This window comes from Mchenga conophoros, linkage group LG6 (assembly GCF_057382185.1).
Source record: "Mchenga conophoros isolate Kocher_MC1m ecotype Shallow Benthic linkage group LG6, M_conophoros_male_GT1.1, whole genome shotgun sequence".
NCBI classification, from domain to species: Eukaryota; Metazoa; Chordata; class Actinopteri; order Cichliformes; family Cichlidae; genus Mchenga; species Mchenga conophoros.
In genome coordinates this window covers 6,060,321-6,076,213 of record NC_140531.1, presented here as the reverse complement: position 1 = coordinate 6,076,213, position 15,893 = coordinate 6,060,321, and the positions used below count along the sequence as shown (strand labels likewise).

The window sequence follows — 15,893 nt, the reverse complement described above, 5'->3', positions numbered from 1 at the left end:
CCGGGATCAGGCGGCCGACCAGCGTGCCCACCTGGCCGCGCTGCAGGAGCAGACGGACCGACAGACGCAAATTCTGGAACGGCTGGTCGGGGCCGCTGCCACGCCGAAGCCCTCGCCACTGTCGGTGGCGGTGCCCCGGATGGGGGACGGGGACGACCCACAAATTTTTTTGGAGACCTTCCGTGCCACGGCGGAGGCTTGCCAATGGCCGCGGGAGGAGTGGGCTCCGCGGCTGCTCCCCCTGCTGTCTGGGGAGGCACAAACAGCGGCCCTGAGTCTGCCTCCGGCGTCGAGGAGCAGCTTCCCGGACGTGAGCCGGGCGGTGGTGGACAGGCTGGGGCTCACCGCCGAAGACCATCGCCGGCGGTTCCGGGCCTGTCGGCTGGCGACAACGGACCGACCATTCGCCTGGGCCCGGCAGCTGCGCGACGCGGCGGTGCGCTGGCTGCAACCGGGGGCATCGGAGGGCGAGACGAAGCTGGTGGACAAGGTGGTGCTGGAGCAGTTCACGGAGGGGTTGCCAGCGGAGACGGCGAGATGGGTCCGGTGCCACCGGCCCGCAAGCTTGGAGGTAGCAGTGACGCTGGCGGAGGACCACCTTGCCGCTGGAGCAGGGGAACCCGGGGACGCCGGACGGAGGCCGAACAGACAGGCCCCAGTGCCGGCCCCGAGGCGCCGTGTGCCGGCACCAGGGCAGGCCGAGCGGCTGCCGGCGCTGAGCCCCACTAACCCTTTCGTGGCGTTGGTGCCGTCCAGGGGAGCCGAGCCAAGTGGAGCCGCCCCCGAGCCACGGAGAGCAGCACAGACGCCGGGGCCGGAGTGTTGGAAGTGCGGGCAGCCGGGGCACCTGAGGAGGGATTGTCCGCTTATGGAAGTGGGGCAGGTGTTCCGCGTTGCTGGCGCCCCAGCACCCTCCCCCGGTCCAGGAGGGACATACAGTATTCCGGTAAGGACTCGAGGGGGTATACGCCAGGCGTTGGTGGACACGGGCTGCACGCAGACCCTCGTACACCAAAGCTTGGTTCGCCCCGGGGCATTGCTGGAGGCAGAATGGGTGGAGGTGAGGTGTGTGCATGGTGACGTTCACAGGTATCCCATAGTGCCGCTGTCATTAAAGTATAAGGGCAAAATGCATAGAGTAACGGCGGCGGTTAGCCCGCGCCTGTCGCACCCCCTGATTCTGGGTACCAATTGGCCGGGGTTTCATCAGCTACTGGGGCAGTACGCGGGGGTGCGATCACGACCGGAAGCGGGGTGTAGCGGTGACGCGGGGTCGTCCGACACCGACTCCGGGGGGGAGGAGCCGGCGGGTCCCTCACGGGACGTCCCGCCAGCCCCGGAAGTGTCCCCCATGGGTGATTTCCCACTGGAGCAGTCTCGTGACGGCACCCTACGCTCAGCCTTTGACCAAGTGATGGCTATTGATGGTCACGTGGTGCGCCCTGAGGCCGCGCAGACCTACCCGCGTTTCGTCTTATTAAACGACCGGTTATATCGAGTGAGTCGTGACACTCAGACCGAGGAAACACACACCCAGTTGTTGGTGCCGCAGGGCCGCCGGGAAACGCTTTTCCAGGCGGCCCACTATAACCCCATGGCAGGGCATATGGGCTACGAGAAAACTCTGGAGCGAATAACGGCCCGATTTTATTGGCCGGGCATCCGAGCGGATGTGCGCCGCTGGTGCGCGTCCTGCCCGGACTGCCAACTTGTTAACCAGCCGGCCATACCGAAGGCGCCGCTGCGCCCTCTCCCCCTCATTGAGGTCCCGTTTGAGCGCATCGGCATGGACCTCATCGGGCCGTTTCACCGGAGTGCACGCGGCTACCGCTTTGTGTTAGTCCTGGTGGATTACGCAACGCGGTACCCGGAAGCAGTTCCGCTGCGCACCATCTCTGCAAAGAGTGTGGCGCAGGCACTGTTTCAGGTCATCTCCCGAGTCGGAATCCCGAAAGAGATACTGACTGACCAGGGCACGTCGTTTATGTCTCGTACACTGCGGGAACTGTACGAATTACTGGGCATTAAATCTATTCGGACCAGCGTCTACCACCCTCAGACTGACGGGCTGGTGGAGCGGCTGAATAAGACTTTAAAGTCCATGATTCGGAAGTTCATTAACGAGGATGAACGCAATTGGGATCACTGGCTAGACCCTCTGTTATTCGCAGTGCGGGAGGTGCCCCAGGCCTCCACGGGATTTTCTCCCTTTGAACTGCTGTTCGGCAGGAGGCCACGTGGGGTGCTCGACCTGATTAAAGAAAGCTGGGAGGACGGTCCGAGCCCCGCCAAAAATGAGATTCAGTACGTGTTGGACCTGAGAGCAAAACTCCACACTTTGGGGAGGTTGTCACGGGAGAATTTGCTCCAGGCTCAGCAGCGTCAGCAACGCCTGTATGACAGAGGGGCTAGGCTCAGGCAATTCTCACCGGGAGATAAAGTGCTTGTGTTACTCCCTACTTCCAGCTCGAAGTTGCTCGCCAAGTGGCAAGGACCCTTTGTGGTCACACGGCGAGTCGGGGACGTGGACTACGAGGTCGCTCGGTCGGACAGGGGAGGAGCCACGCAGATTTATCACCTCAATCTCCTCAAACTGTGGCGAGAGGTTGAAACCGCTTCTCTGGTGAGCTTGGTGAAGGAGAGAGATGAGTTGGGGCCTGAGGTGCCAAATTCTATCATTCCCGCCTCCCTCCCTTGTGATGACCATCTCACACAGGCCCAGAGAGCGGATGTTGTCGCGTTGCAACAGCGTTTTGCGGACGTGTTCTCCCCCCTGCCCGGCCGGACGTCCCTCATCGAGCACCATTTCGTGACGCAGCCTGGCGTGACGGTGCGTTCACGGCCCTACAGACTCCCGGAGCACAAGCGAAAAATCGTGCAGAGGGAATTGGCGGAAATGCTGAGGATGGGAGTAATAGAAGAGTCGCACAGCGCCTGGTGTAGCCCCATCGTTCTGGTGGCGAAGAAGGATGGGTCTATACGGTTCTGTGTCGACTATCGCAGGGTGAACGAAGTGTCACGCTTTGATGCCTACCCCATGCCTCGGGTCGACGAGCTCCTGGACCGGTTAGGCACGGCCCGCTTTTTCACGACACTGGACTTAACCAAGGGCTATTGGCAGATTCCCTTGTCTGCCGAGGCCAGGGAGAAAACGGCCTTCTCCACTCCGTACGGTTTGTACCAGTTCGTGACACTTCCGTTCGGCCTGTTCGGGGCCCCGGCCACTTTCCAGCGTCTCATGGACCGGGTACTGCGTCCGCACGCAGCATATGCTGCCGCCTACCTGGATGACGTGATCATCCACAGCGACACCTGGGCGGAGCATGTGCTGCGGGTGGCCGCGGTCCTGGAGTCCCTGAGGGGGGCGGGGCTCACGGCCAATCCGAAGAAGTGCGCGGTTGGACGGAGGGAGGTGCAGTATCTGGGGTACCACCTGGGGGGCGGGCAGGTGCATCCACAGGTGGAGAAGACGGCGGCTATCGCATCCTGCCCGCGCCCCAGGACGAAAAAGGAGGTGAGACGGTTCTTGGGGTTGGCGGGTTACTATCGTCGCTTTGTGCCGGGGTTTGCGCAGCTAACCAGCCCCCTGACCGATCTCACTCGAAAGGGTGCCCCGGATCTGGTCCAGTGGACGGGGCCGTGCCAGGCGGCGTTTGTGCAGGTGAAAAAGGCTCTCTGTGGGGAGCCGCTGCTTCACACTCCTAACTTTTCCCTCCCTTTTGTTCTGCAGACTGACGCCTCGGACAGAGGGCTGGGAGCCGTTTTGTCCCAGCAGGTGAGGGGGGCTGACCGCCCTGTCCTGTACATCAGCCGGAAGCTAGCGGAGCGCGAGCGCCGGTACAGCACCGTGGAGAAGGAGTGCCTGGCCATCCGGTGGGCGGTCGGCTCCCTGCGCTATTACCTCCTGGGACGCTCATTCACCCTCTGTTCGGACCACGCCCCGCTGCAGTGGCTCCACCGCATGAAGGATGCCAACGCCCGGATCACCCGGTGGTATCTGGCGTTGCAGCCCTTTAAGTTCAAGGTGATCCATAGGCCGGGGGCGCAGATGGCGGTGGCCGATTTCCTCTCTCGCTCGCGGGGGGGAGTTGGCTCGGCCGGACGGCTCCCCGGCCTCGAACGGGCGGTGGGGGTGTGTGGCGGAGGCGTGGCCCCGGGCGCAGCTGCAGGGGAGGAGTGCAGCAGAAGGCTCAACAGGGCGGCGCTGCGAGGCCGGTAAGAACAGCTGATGGTGTTTATGTACTGATGATGGTCTCCCTCCGCTGTGTTTATAGTGAGACGGGGAGGGGCGGCCAGAAGAGAGATCAGCTGGGCTCGTGAGCTGTCAGACTGTACGACTGAGTCAGCTGTCAAAACTCAACACTCAAAGCTTCAATAAATGTGGAAGTTGGCAGTACATACCTGTGTGTGCGTGTGTCTGTGCCTGGTGTATTCCACATGGACGTAGCCTCAGTCTCTGACTGGAAGCACTAATTCGTCATTCGGCTTTTGTCAGACTAAAGTAACTATTAAAACTGTTTGAAAAGCTAAGCTATACAACAAGGAGAGATTGAGAATTTCCTTTTAGTTCTCAGTTTATTTGATATTGACAAAAGTTAGTTTTGTCTGTTCTTCTGTAAAATAAAGTAAGATTTATTTTTAGAATTAATATTTTGTTTCTAAGTGGAATTGACAATTTAGTCTGTTTCGTTTGTTCTATTTTGAAACTTAAACGCTTTAGCGGCTGCCTTTTGTATAGTTTGCAATATTTGCCTTTATTTATCTGAAAAAGTCTCATGTTTCTTTGGTACATCTACCCTGTTGAACTTATTATGGGAAATAAATATTTAAATAAAAACAAGCTGCTGATTATTTCACATTTTACTTGTGAGCAACGGCACATTTAAATCTTGCAAATATAGTTATTTGGCTTATATCGTGATAGATATCGTTATCGCCTGAAATGAAAAAAACATATCGTGATATGAAAAAATCTCATATCGCCCAGCTCTACTCCATACTATAGTGTCACAAATCTCTCACAAATCTCTCACATCTCAAAACTCTCTCTCTCTCACCGCTGTCACTCCTAAAACTTTGGTCGTAAGCAGAGAGTGCTTACTAGCATAATAGAATAGTTTGTCAAAATTTGCCACCTACTTTTAAAATGAAACTAACCATAACCTCCTTCCTACCATGCTGTGTCTACCATTAGTTACCACGCTGACTTGTTCAACTTTGCGCTCTACACAGCTTGCTAAACTGTTAATCTTGTTAAAAGAGTACACCTCTATATGTGTATTTTTATGTGGCGAAACAAATGACTACCACGTCTGAATGCCTTCCCACATGTTTTACAATGATATGGTTTCTCACCTGTATGGATTTTCATGTGCTCTGTTAAATTACTTTTACGGCTGAACGTTTTCCCACATGTTTTACAATGATATGGTTTCTCACCTGTGTGCATTCTCATGTGCTTCTCTAGAGAACGATGTACAAACCTTTTCCCACATATTTTACAATGATATAGTTTCTCTCCTGTGTGGATTCTCATGTGCTTCACTACAGAATTCCTATGTACAAACTTTTTCCCACATGTTTTACAGGAAAACGGCTTCCCCCCTGTATGGATTCTATAATGCATATCCATTTCATAATTATATTTGTAGACTTCTCCACAAACATCACATTTTAAAGACTTTTTAGTTTTGTCAGACTTACACTGACTGTCTGGTGTAGGTTGGTATTCTACATTATTGTGACCTTTCTTCCCTGCTCCCTGATATTCTCTCACAGTTACATCAGAGCTGACACAGTTGAGATGGTCTCTTTTTGGTTCTGGTTCACTGTGGTCTTTTTCCTCAGCAGCAGTCAGCATAAAGGCATGAATCTCCTCCTTCAGTGCCAGCTGCTCTCCCTCCTGACTGCTACAGAGTTGCTCCTGTTCCTCTTTAATCTGTGGAGGTTCTGGTTCCCCCTGGTCCAGATTGGAGCTCATCTCCTGGTTCCACAGCTGCTGGTCAGCGACAACTTCCTCCTCCTTACAGACATGCTGCTGTGGGATGTCTGGAGGGGGAAAAGGAGACAATTAAAAGAAAAGTGAAGTGATAATAGAGAAAAAAAATCATACTGACCAAATAGACAACACAAAAAAATAATTAAATTATGCTTGATATCTATGGCTGTTGGCTAGCTTAGCGTTAGCATGCTGTCTGCACAGGTGCTTGCACAGAGCCATAGTTGTGTTAGCAGCCGTTTTGTCCTGGATGCAGTTTCTACTTTACCATCATGGTCTCCTCCTTTTGTGCAATGAAAATAAATGTAATGGCATATGGCAAACTAAAATCAGCTGATTGTAGCACATGTGCAAGAGCAGTGGGAACAATAACCAGATAGACTAACAGACAGACTAACTATATGTTTACAGCAATGTCTGTAAACATATATTCAGTCACCCACTGGCGCTGAAAGGCTCTGCTTTCAGAATCAACTTTTCTCTCGACCATTGTGAGCAGCCAGCTTTGCAATAACAGAAGTTTGACTTGATTGACGCGGGAAGGTTCCCAGTTAGCCTAGCATTCAGCAAGGAGGCTGCAGCGCTGCATTATGGGACCTGTAGTTTGTATGTTATTAGCGCCTCATATCGCCGGGCCATGCATAACAATAATAGTATATCTATATAAAATGATCTCGCGGGCCGGATATAAATGTACGCCGGGCCGGATGTGGCCCGCGGGCCTTGACTTTGACACATGTGCTATAGGGGTTCCCACTTTTCTGGATTACTTACAGACACCTCTGTCTGCATAAAAACAGTGCTGGAACACACTGTGGTTACATACCCTCTGGAGCATCAGAGCAACAGTATTTTACTGCAGAAAGTAGTGTGTTGGCAAGAAAAAGGCAATTAACAATGGAAGATAGACAGAACATCATATAACTGAAAAATGTAGGTCTCTCCTACACTGCAAAAAAAGACCAGGTATCAGTGAGTACAGTTTCATTCAACATCAAAAGAAACAAACTCTGACTGCAAGAGGTCTGGCAGGCCCAAAGACACGACTGAATCAGAGGACAAGTTTCTGAGCGTTAACAGCTTGCGTGAATTACGGCTCACAGGGCAACAGATTCAAGCACAGCTTGAAATTTTCTGTTCATCATGCAGGATCTTTGTGGGCCGTTGATGAGAGGAAAGGATGGGTCACAGTGTGTGGCATCAACCCTCAAACATGGAGGAGGAAGTGTGATGGTCTGGGGCTGTTTGCTGGATCCAGGGTCGGTGACTTGTACAGATTGAGAGGCTTCCTGAACTAAAACAGCTACCACAGCATTCTGCAGCACCATGCGGTACCCTCTGGTATGCACCTAGTTGGTCAGCAAGATAATGAGCCAAAACACAAGCCCAGGGTGTGCCAGAACTACCTCAGAAAAAAAGAACAAGACGGTAAGCTTGAAAACACGGAGTGCTCAGCACAGTCGCCAGACTTAAACCCCACCGAGCTGGTTGGGGATGAACTGGACAGAAGAGTGAAAGCAAAGCAACTACAAGGTCCACATTTATGGGAACTTCAGCAACAGATATGGAAGAATATTTGATTTCTATTGGAGAAAGAATGTCACGGCTGTGTTCAGCTGCTATAGCTGCCAAAGGGGGCAACTTTGATGAGTCAAAATTTTAGAATACATTTTGGTCTATTAATTGATTCATGATTTCTTTTTTAACTCCAAGTGCTTATTTGTGCTCTGCTTTCATTTCAGAGTGCATTGAGACATTAAACTATGGATGTGCGATATGACCAAAATCTCATATCCCGATGTAAAACACCTCTTTTTTGCTTCTCATCTATAAACTCTCTCCATACTCTGTCACATGACTCTTGCGTAGGTGGTAGAAGAGGTTTGTCATGTTTGAGTCTGTGGTCTGGACCAGTTTGCACCATAATTTGCATAGTACAGTTTTCAGGTCCATGTCAGACTTTTCATAACTAAACCATGTCCCTGCTACAGAGGCAGCCCCTCATTTAGGAATAAGGTCCTGGATTTGTTTAGACTGATCCTTCTGTTTGAGCTACCATGTGGTGACTGTAAGCACCATTTAAAGTTACCTCAAATAAAAACATGAAGTAATTTGTTTCATGCATATTCTGAATTGTGATGTTTGAAAATAATGTATTTTGTCATAATTTCAGTTTATTTTGAATCTCAACAGGATCTTCACCTTTATTTTGAAAGGTTTATGTCAGGGGTGTCCAAACTTCTTTCACTGAGGGCCACAAACATAAAAATATAGGAGGGGCTGGGCCACTTACTAGAAATGAGGTATATAACCTTAACTTTACTGTATTAAAGTTAGAAAAATCACTTAAAAGTGGTCAAATGTGTGTTATATTGTTGAATATAATTAAAGACAAAACTGCCTTCATCACAGCTTTCCATAAATGGATCTTTATTGATTTATTCAGAAAAAGCTTTAGTACCTCATTCTCAGAACAGCAGCCTCAGATTTCTTCTTAGACAGAAGATTTACAGCACAGAGAAAAAACAATAAAGGGGAAAATGGGACGGGCACATTTCAAGTTTATTATTTAAGTTATTAGGCTTAGCAAAACATCTATTAACGTCCGTTTGAAATGATTATCAACATTAACAGACTGAACTGGACTTAATAACAGGAGTCCATATAATTTTAGTAAATTATTCTGGTGAGTATCAGCTGCGCTGGGTATGTAAATCGGGCCATCCTGCTGCTGATTGCCACTCGTGCCATAAATCCAGACAAATGTCACTTGATCAAGGAGCAGATCTGCATCAGATGGTGTGTACACACAGCGGTGTGTACTCTGTGTGTTAACAAGAAAAACGCATATAAGAAAGTGGTGCGCAAAAGCAGGGTAGTGACAGAATTGATGCGCATTATTGATATTTGAAGCATGTGTACCTGCACATTAACACACGGGTACTGTGGAATATATTTTTTACTCACCTAAAGTGCTCGTGCTCTCGTCCACTCCCCGCAAAAAAAATAGCAGCTGTGCGGTGTCTGTGGCATCGGTGCTCTCATCGAATGCGATGGAGTAAAAATCAAAAGCACAGCTTTATCAGACAGTTGCAGTTTAATGTTGGCTGACAAGTCTTCAATGCGTCGCATAACTGGATTTCTGGACATGCTGACGTTGTTGAATCCTGCACTTTTTCCGGGCACATTATTTCGGTGACTTTAACAAGGCCATGTTTTACGAGGTCTCCAACTGAAAAAGGCTTGCCATGTCTTGCGATGAGTTGGGCGACCTCATAGCTGGCTATTGTAGCCTCTTTCTGGACCTTTTGAGCCTGAAAAAATACTGTTGCTGACCCCGCAGGAGAGCTACCTGTAGTGGCGGCACTCCGTCTCTATTTCACTCTTCTGTACCACCTTTAGGAGTCAGTCCAGCAATATGCATTTGAAACGCGAGCAAGTCCAGGTACTTTTCTTGCAAAAAACATGTTTATTGAAACTTTTAATTTACATGGCAAGACTCGGTCAAAAAACTGTGTTGCTTCCAGCTTATCCGACTCCCCAACTACGTAATTACAGTGTGCCGGAAGCCCAAAATACTAAAAAGCGCATTAGAATGTTGCACTTCTATATTCTATACATTTAACAAACAGTATTTTAAAATCAACTAGAATTATATTCTTAACATCAAACATATATATTTCTCCTCTAATCATTTTACCAGTACCAATAAAATTAACCTTTAATTGGCTCTTACACTACCCTTTGCTTTAATTTCTGCTCTCGCTCAGCACCAGTATAGGATGCATAGGCCTGATGTTTGGTTTCATAATGACGTCGTACATTATACTCTTTCATAATTGCCACAGTTTCAGTGCAGATCAAACAAACACACTTCCCCTTGAATTCTTTGAAGAAATATTCACTCTCCCACCGTGTCTGAAATTTTCTGCACTCACTTTCTACCTTTCACTTCTTTGGTACTGCCATGTTTAGTAACTTGGGGTAAATTTCTTCTGTGATTGTCCTTTTTGGTGGAGCAACTGCCTTGATCAACAGCAGCTCCCCCTGGTGTTAAAACTAAGAAGTGCAATACACTCAAGCAAAAGTTGAAGTGCGGGCCATATTCTATTCTATTTATAAAATTACACCACAAAACAAGCACTTGTATCAAGCCAGCCTCCAATTCAAGACTTGCAGAACGATATACGATAGAAACGATATAAATTTGGCCAACGATAGAGATATTGACTAAATTGCTCTACCGCGATAGCGGATGTTGATGATGTCATCAAGCTGCGCCTGTTTTGGTCGAAAGCATCACAGCGGCTACAACCATTATCGTCTGCAAATTATGCCTGGCGACAGTCATAGCAAAGAGATGAAGCACTTTTGAAATATGGGGAAAGCCAAAAGCTGCACTTCCGTAACATTGACTCATTAATGTCGAATTCTCTCGCAGCTGCTCTATTCCCATGTTGTTGCAGTATATTAATACAGTGGTTTTATTTATATATGTTTATATATAAATATACTGTATATGCTGGCCCCTAGAGACTAGGCACGTACAAACTCCAAAACACATTTCTAGCGTTAACTGAACTTCCAAAACAGAGCTACCTAGATCACTTAAATTACACAATTGAAAGCACATGTGTATTGTTTGTGTATTTATACACAAGCACTTATATATATATTCAAATAATTAAAAAAAAAAGTTCATTTGCCTGTTACTACCATAAGATAAGATAAGATAACTCTTTATTGGCATTGCACAGTCATACATTGTACAGTAGTACAATGAAATTGGAAAAACTGTCCTACGTCGGCACTACATATAACACAACACAACACGATATGACACATCACAATGCAACAAACAACACAACACAGTATATTAACTTAGTATAAAAAGAAGAATAAGTGTATGTGTATTGCACACTGTTATTATTGCACATTAATTATTATTGCACCTTGTTATAAATATAAATATTATTGTTATTGTTTCAAACATTGTTACCTCCCCCCTAAAAAAGTCCAGGGAGGTAGCCAGTCAGGTCAGCTATTTACATTGATCAGGGCTAATGCCCTGTTGTAAAAGCTGTCCTTGAGTCTATTTGTTTGAGACCTCAGCAGCCTGAACCTCCTGCCAGACGGCAGCAGCTTAAACACCCGGTGTCCTGGGTGTGTGCAGTCCCATAGGATGCTGCATGCCCTCTTGAGACAGCGAGTGCTGTACAGGTCCTTCAGGGAGGGAAGAGGATGTCCAATGATTTTTTGGGCCATGTTGATGACCCTCTGGAGTGCCTTTCTGTGTGCTGTGGTGCAGCTGGAGAACCACACACCGATGCAATATGTCAGCACACTTTCAATGGAGCAGCGGTAGAAGACGGTCAGCAGCTCCTTCTTCAGGTCCATTTTTCTGAGGATTTTCAGAAAGTGGAGACGCTGTTGGGCCTTCTTTAAGACCGCAGAGGTGTTAGAGCTCCATTGGAGGTCTGTGTCTATGTGCACACCCAGAAACTTGAAGCTGGAGACCGTTTCCACGCACTCCCCGTTGATGCTGACAGGCTGCAGCTCGGACTTCCTCCTTCTGAAGTCAACTACCAGTTCTTTTGTTTTGGTGGTATTGAGGTCCAGGTTGTTGACTGCACACCAATCTGACAGCCTCTGAACTTCAGCTCTGTACGCCGTCTCATCTCCCCCTGAGATGAGCCCCACCACGGTGGTATCATCTGCAAATATGATGATTGTGTTGTCTGGGTGGGAACTAACACAGTCATGTGTGTACTGAGTGTACAGTAGGGGACTCAGTACACAGCCTTGTGGAGAGCCAGTGTTGAGGCTGAGGGCTGAGGAAAGATGAGGCCCCACTCTAACTCTCTGTACACGGTCTGAGAGGAAGTCTCTGATCCAGCGGCAGGTGGTGGACGGAAGTCCAATTTCCAGCAGTTTAACTATTAGTCTGTAGTATCGTATTGAAAGCAGAGCTAAAGTCAACAAAGAGCAGCCTGGCGTAACGGCCCTGCACTTCCAGGTGAGAGATGGTGGTGTGGAGTGTTGTAGCGATGGCATCTTCAGTTGATCTGTTAGCTCTGTATGCAAACTGGAGCGGGTCGAGTGTGGGTGGCAAGCAGGATGTGACGTCGGACCAGTTTCTCGAAGCACTTCATTATAACAGGTGTTAGAGCAACTGGTCGGTAAACGTTGAGGCTGCTAATGTTAGTATGCTTTGGCAGTGGGACAATTGTGGCTGACTTTAGGCACGGCGGGATGCAGGACTGGGACAGTGAAGTGTTGAAAATCTTAGTGAAGATGAGGAAAGAACAAGAAGGAGAGCTGAAAGACTCTTTTAGGACCTTTGCGGTTACCCCATCTGATCCGGTGGCCTTCCTGGGGTTCACTGCCCTCAGTGTGCGCCTCACCTCATATTCCTGCACTATGAGGCTTGGGCTGCTGCTGCTGTCCAATGTTTTTGCTGCTGTTGCCTCTGGTCCCTTCACCTCAAAGCGTGCGAAGAAGTGGTTCAGCTACCACACACCAAATCGGGTCGTTGGTACTTCTTGGCTTGTGTAGCCACTAGGTAACAAAAGCTCAACACTGCGCCTAGCATCCTGGAGGACTTCTGTTGCATTTTGTATGCGCTTCGGAGCTTGTACGCGTCATTCACTTCAAAGATCCAGCTCTAAGAGCCGTTTCGTTCGCCACCGACACATCACTAGTGGCACTGGTTGCTTGCTTAACACCTCCATATGGAGATGCTTTGCGGAATACAGATTTGAAGTTGGACTTCAGTGTCTCCGAGTGACTTCTTGCGATCCAAGAATGGGGTGAAGCCGTCCTTCTTCGACATATCTCACCACTAAGTATCTCGCTCGGTGGAGCCTACAGTGCAGTTTTTCTCTGTCGTTCACTGTAGTTCCCAATATAATTTTTTATTTATTTTTATCTGTCAAAAGTGGCATATAAATTAGGGGTGCAACAAACGATTATTTTGATATGGACTACTCACCGACTATTTCTGCGATTAGTCGACTAATCAGATCATGCATCCATTGGCCATACAACGTACAGCTTATTGCACCACCATGCATCTGCTCTTATATAACTATCATTAGCTTACAGCTTTAAATGTTTAAGGTATGTGCTAACTAACAATAAAGACAAGATGATAGTTTATTAAATTTTAATGAAATTTGCAGATTGTTTCGGTGAAGTTTAATAAACTCCTTGCTATCCAAACTATAACAGGATACCGTAGCCTATATTATACAGTATATTCTCGAGCATCTCATACTACTGATAATCAGTTGTCTGCTTGACCTTTATTCAGCTGTGTAAAAACTATAACTTTGATCTCAGCCAAACCGATTTACTCAGGAACAAATAAAATACTGAAAAAAGCCAAACAATAACATTTTGAAGTTCTCTAAGTGACTTATAAATCATGTGTAACCTGAGTAGCGAAAGACGGCGGGGGGTTTGAAAACGTGTGAAAAGTGGAATATAAATACATTTTGCTTACTTACGTCTCCAAAAAGCCTTCACAATAATAAATGTCCCGCAGAGCTGTGATTAGGATCCTCCATCAGAGTGACACTCACCTGTCCTGTGCAGCTTTATTTCGGGTTTCCAGGTGATATCCATCAGTCTGCGCTGACGGTCGATCTCTTGCTCGTACCGGACGATCGTTTTTTCAAACTCCAAGAATATTTGCTCAGCAGCAGCAGTTAGTCGCTCGTTGATAAACTCTCTCAGATACTGAACTGAAGGCATTGTTAGTGCGGCAGCTCACACACTCAATACAGCAGTCTCTGTGATCAGACACACACGCGTGGGACGGTGTTGATGCCTTTGTTTGTTTACTTCCGCCTGTGTCACGTGGTGAGGTTCCGGTAGAGCGCGAGTGTTCTTCTTCTTCTGTATAGGGTTTATTGGCGGTTGGCAAAAAGCAAAATGGTGCATTACCGCCACCAACTGGTGTGGAGTGAGGCCCGAAATGACAAAAATAAAATAAAATAAAATAAAATAAAATAAAATAAAATAAAATAAAATAAAATAAAATAACCCTGATGAAATGGGTCTGCCTTAAAAACCGAAATACAGCCTGATAACTGTCACTTATAAAGCTCACGTGAAATAAATCAATCAAGTCAAACTTCACTTTCATATCGTCCAGCTTTTTGATCAGTTGTCTCCTTTTAATATTATACTTCTGTCAATGCAATAAAACATGTTCTGTTGTTTCCTGTTCCCTACTGCATTCACACTCCCATGTACAGTGTTTACCTATTAAAAATAATGTGCTATGATCCAGGTGATTGATATATGCATTTTTTTTTCTCTGCCCGTTCTGTTGGTTTTTGTCTTTTGCTCTTCTCCCCCGTCCCTCTTCTCAGCTGTTTCTCTTTCCCTCTTTCTTTCTCCCCTTCTTTCCCCCAGTCAAGTCTGTCCCGTATTCAGTAAGTGAAAATAAAATAAACAATAAAAGGTGAATCAAATGGACCATTACGGCAAGGCTGGGATGGTCAGTTTGGTAAAGTAAATCCGTTGGGCATCTTTCTTTGCCTTTAGACAACAATTCTGATGGCAAAAGAGCCAAACGGGACAGGCCAAAGAAAAAAAAAAAAAAAAAAGTGCTATTTAAACCAGTGTGTCCGAATCTCCGTCGAGATATAATCGTCTCCTCTCTCCTATTTCATCCTGTACTTCTCATTCCCCCCACTTTCCTTTGGATTTTGTACAACCACTGCCCTTTCCTCTCTTCCTCCCATTGCTTTTGCCACCTTTCCTTCATTTTGTATCGTATTCTACTCTTGAGCTCCGTCCTACTCACACTAATAACCATATCTACCATCGGTCTCCTTGTTGCGACTTTTGCTGTCCTATCTGCCATTTCATTTCTTTTAACTCCACGATGCGCTGGTACCCATAAGAATGTGACTACAAGCCCCATCATAATAAGTCTGAATAATGTCAGGTCTGCAGTCTGAGTGACTGTCTTGCAGGCTGGCCAGTGATGAGCTCGAGTCTGAACATATCACAGACCTTAGTGGTTTCGTTTCCTCAATCCACTGGATAGCTAACAATATGGAAACCATTTCACCTGTGTACACTGATAAATCGTCACTGATCCTTTTCCCACCTTGATATTAAATTCAGGAACTATAAATGCTATCCCACTTTGGTTGGCTGTATTCTTTGATGCATCTGTGTAGATTTTGACATAACTATAATACTGATTAAAATATTCTTGTGCTGTATGTGAATTTAAGATAAAACCCTTCTCCTTGTTCTTTTTTTTAACAATGTGAAATCTACCACTGCATCAGGGAGCATCCATGGTGGTATTGTAGGCAGTGGCACTGTTTGACTTGTGTTTATCTTGTCCAGAGTAAGGTCAGCTGCTTTCTGTCCCACTCTCCACCCAAAGCTCTTCAATTCCATTTTCTCTTTTTCCCAGCATGTATGGAAAACAGTTTTTGCCGGATGGTCTTGACCATGTCCTTGTAAACTTGCCCTTCTTATTTGTAATGGCATTTCCCTCATTTCTACCTGTAGTGCTGCTGCAGATGTTGTTTTGAATGCACCTGAGCAAAGTCTTAACGCTTGATATTGGATACTATTTAACTTATGAAGACTTGTTCTGGCAGCAGAATTAAATACTATACACCCATAATCCAATACAGAAAGGGCAATCTGGGGAAAAGGAGGATGGAATTTGTCGGCTGCGGTTGTCGGAGCCTGTCATTAGAATGAAAGTTATTGGCCATGTTTGCATAGCCCTTTTTAAAATGATGCTTTCATGACATTATTGTATGTTGGGTGGTGGTTAGGGCTATCTAGACTGACAAGTAAGACATTGAATGTCACCTCTCTGGTGGGGAGGGGGCCTGAGATTGTCTAAATTGGAATC

The 15,893-nt window shown here is 47.2% G+C and overlaps 1 protein-coding gene across 1 annotated transcript; it reads right to left on the bottom strand.

The window, feature by feature from the left end:
- Positions 1-4,149: 4,149 nt before the first annotated feature.
- LOC146571964 (uncharacterized) lies at positions 4,150-14,846 on the bottom strand. The gene is made up of 2 exons (XM_085275984.1): positions 13,582-14,846; positions 4,150-6,048 (listed from the first exon to the last, which is right to left on the bottom strand). Exons 1-2 carry the CDS (start codon positions 13,751-13,753, stop codon positions 5,270-5,272), a joined length of 951 nt encoding a protein of 316 aa, XP_085132110.1. The 5' UTR covers positions 13,754-14,846; the 3' UTR covers positions 4,150-5,269.
- Positions 14,847-15,893: the final 1,047 nt, after the last annotated feature.

Bases quoted from the DNA above. Each gene is read 5' to 3' on its own strand.
- LOC146571964 (XM_085275984.1), bottom strand. From the start codon at position 13,753: ATGCCTTCAGTTCAGTATCTGAGAGAGTTTATCAACGAGCGACTAACT. The intron at 6,049-13,581 runs GTGAGTGTCACT...TTCCCCCTCCAG, and splicing joins AATAAAGCTGCACAGGACAG to ACATCCCACAGCAGCATGTC.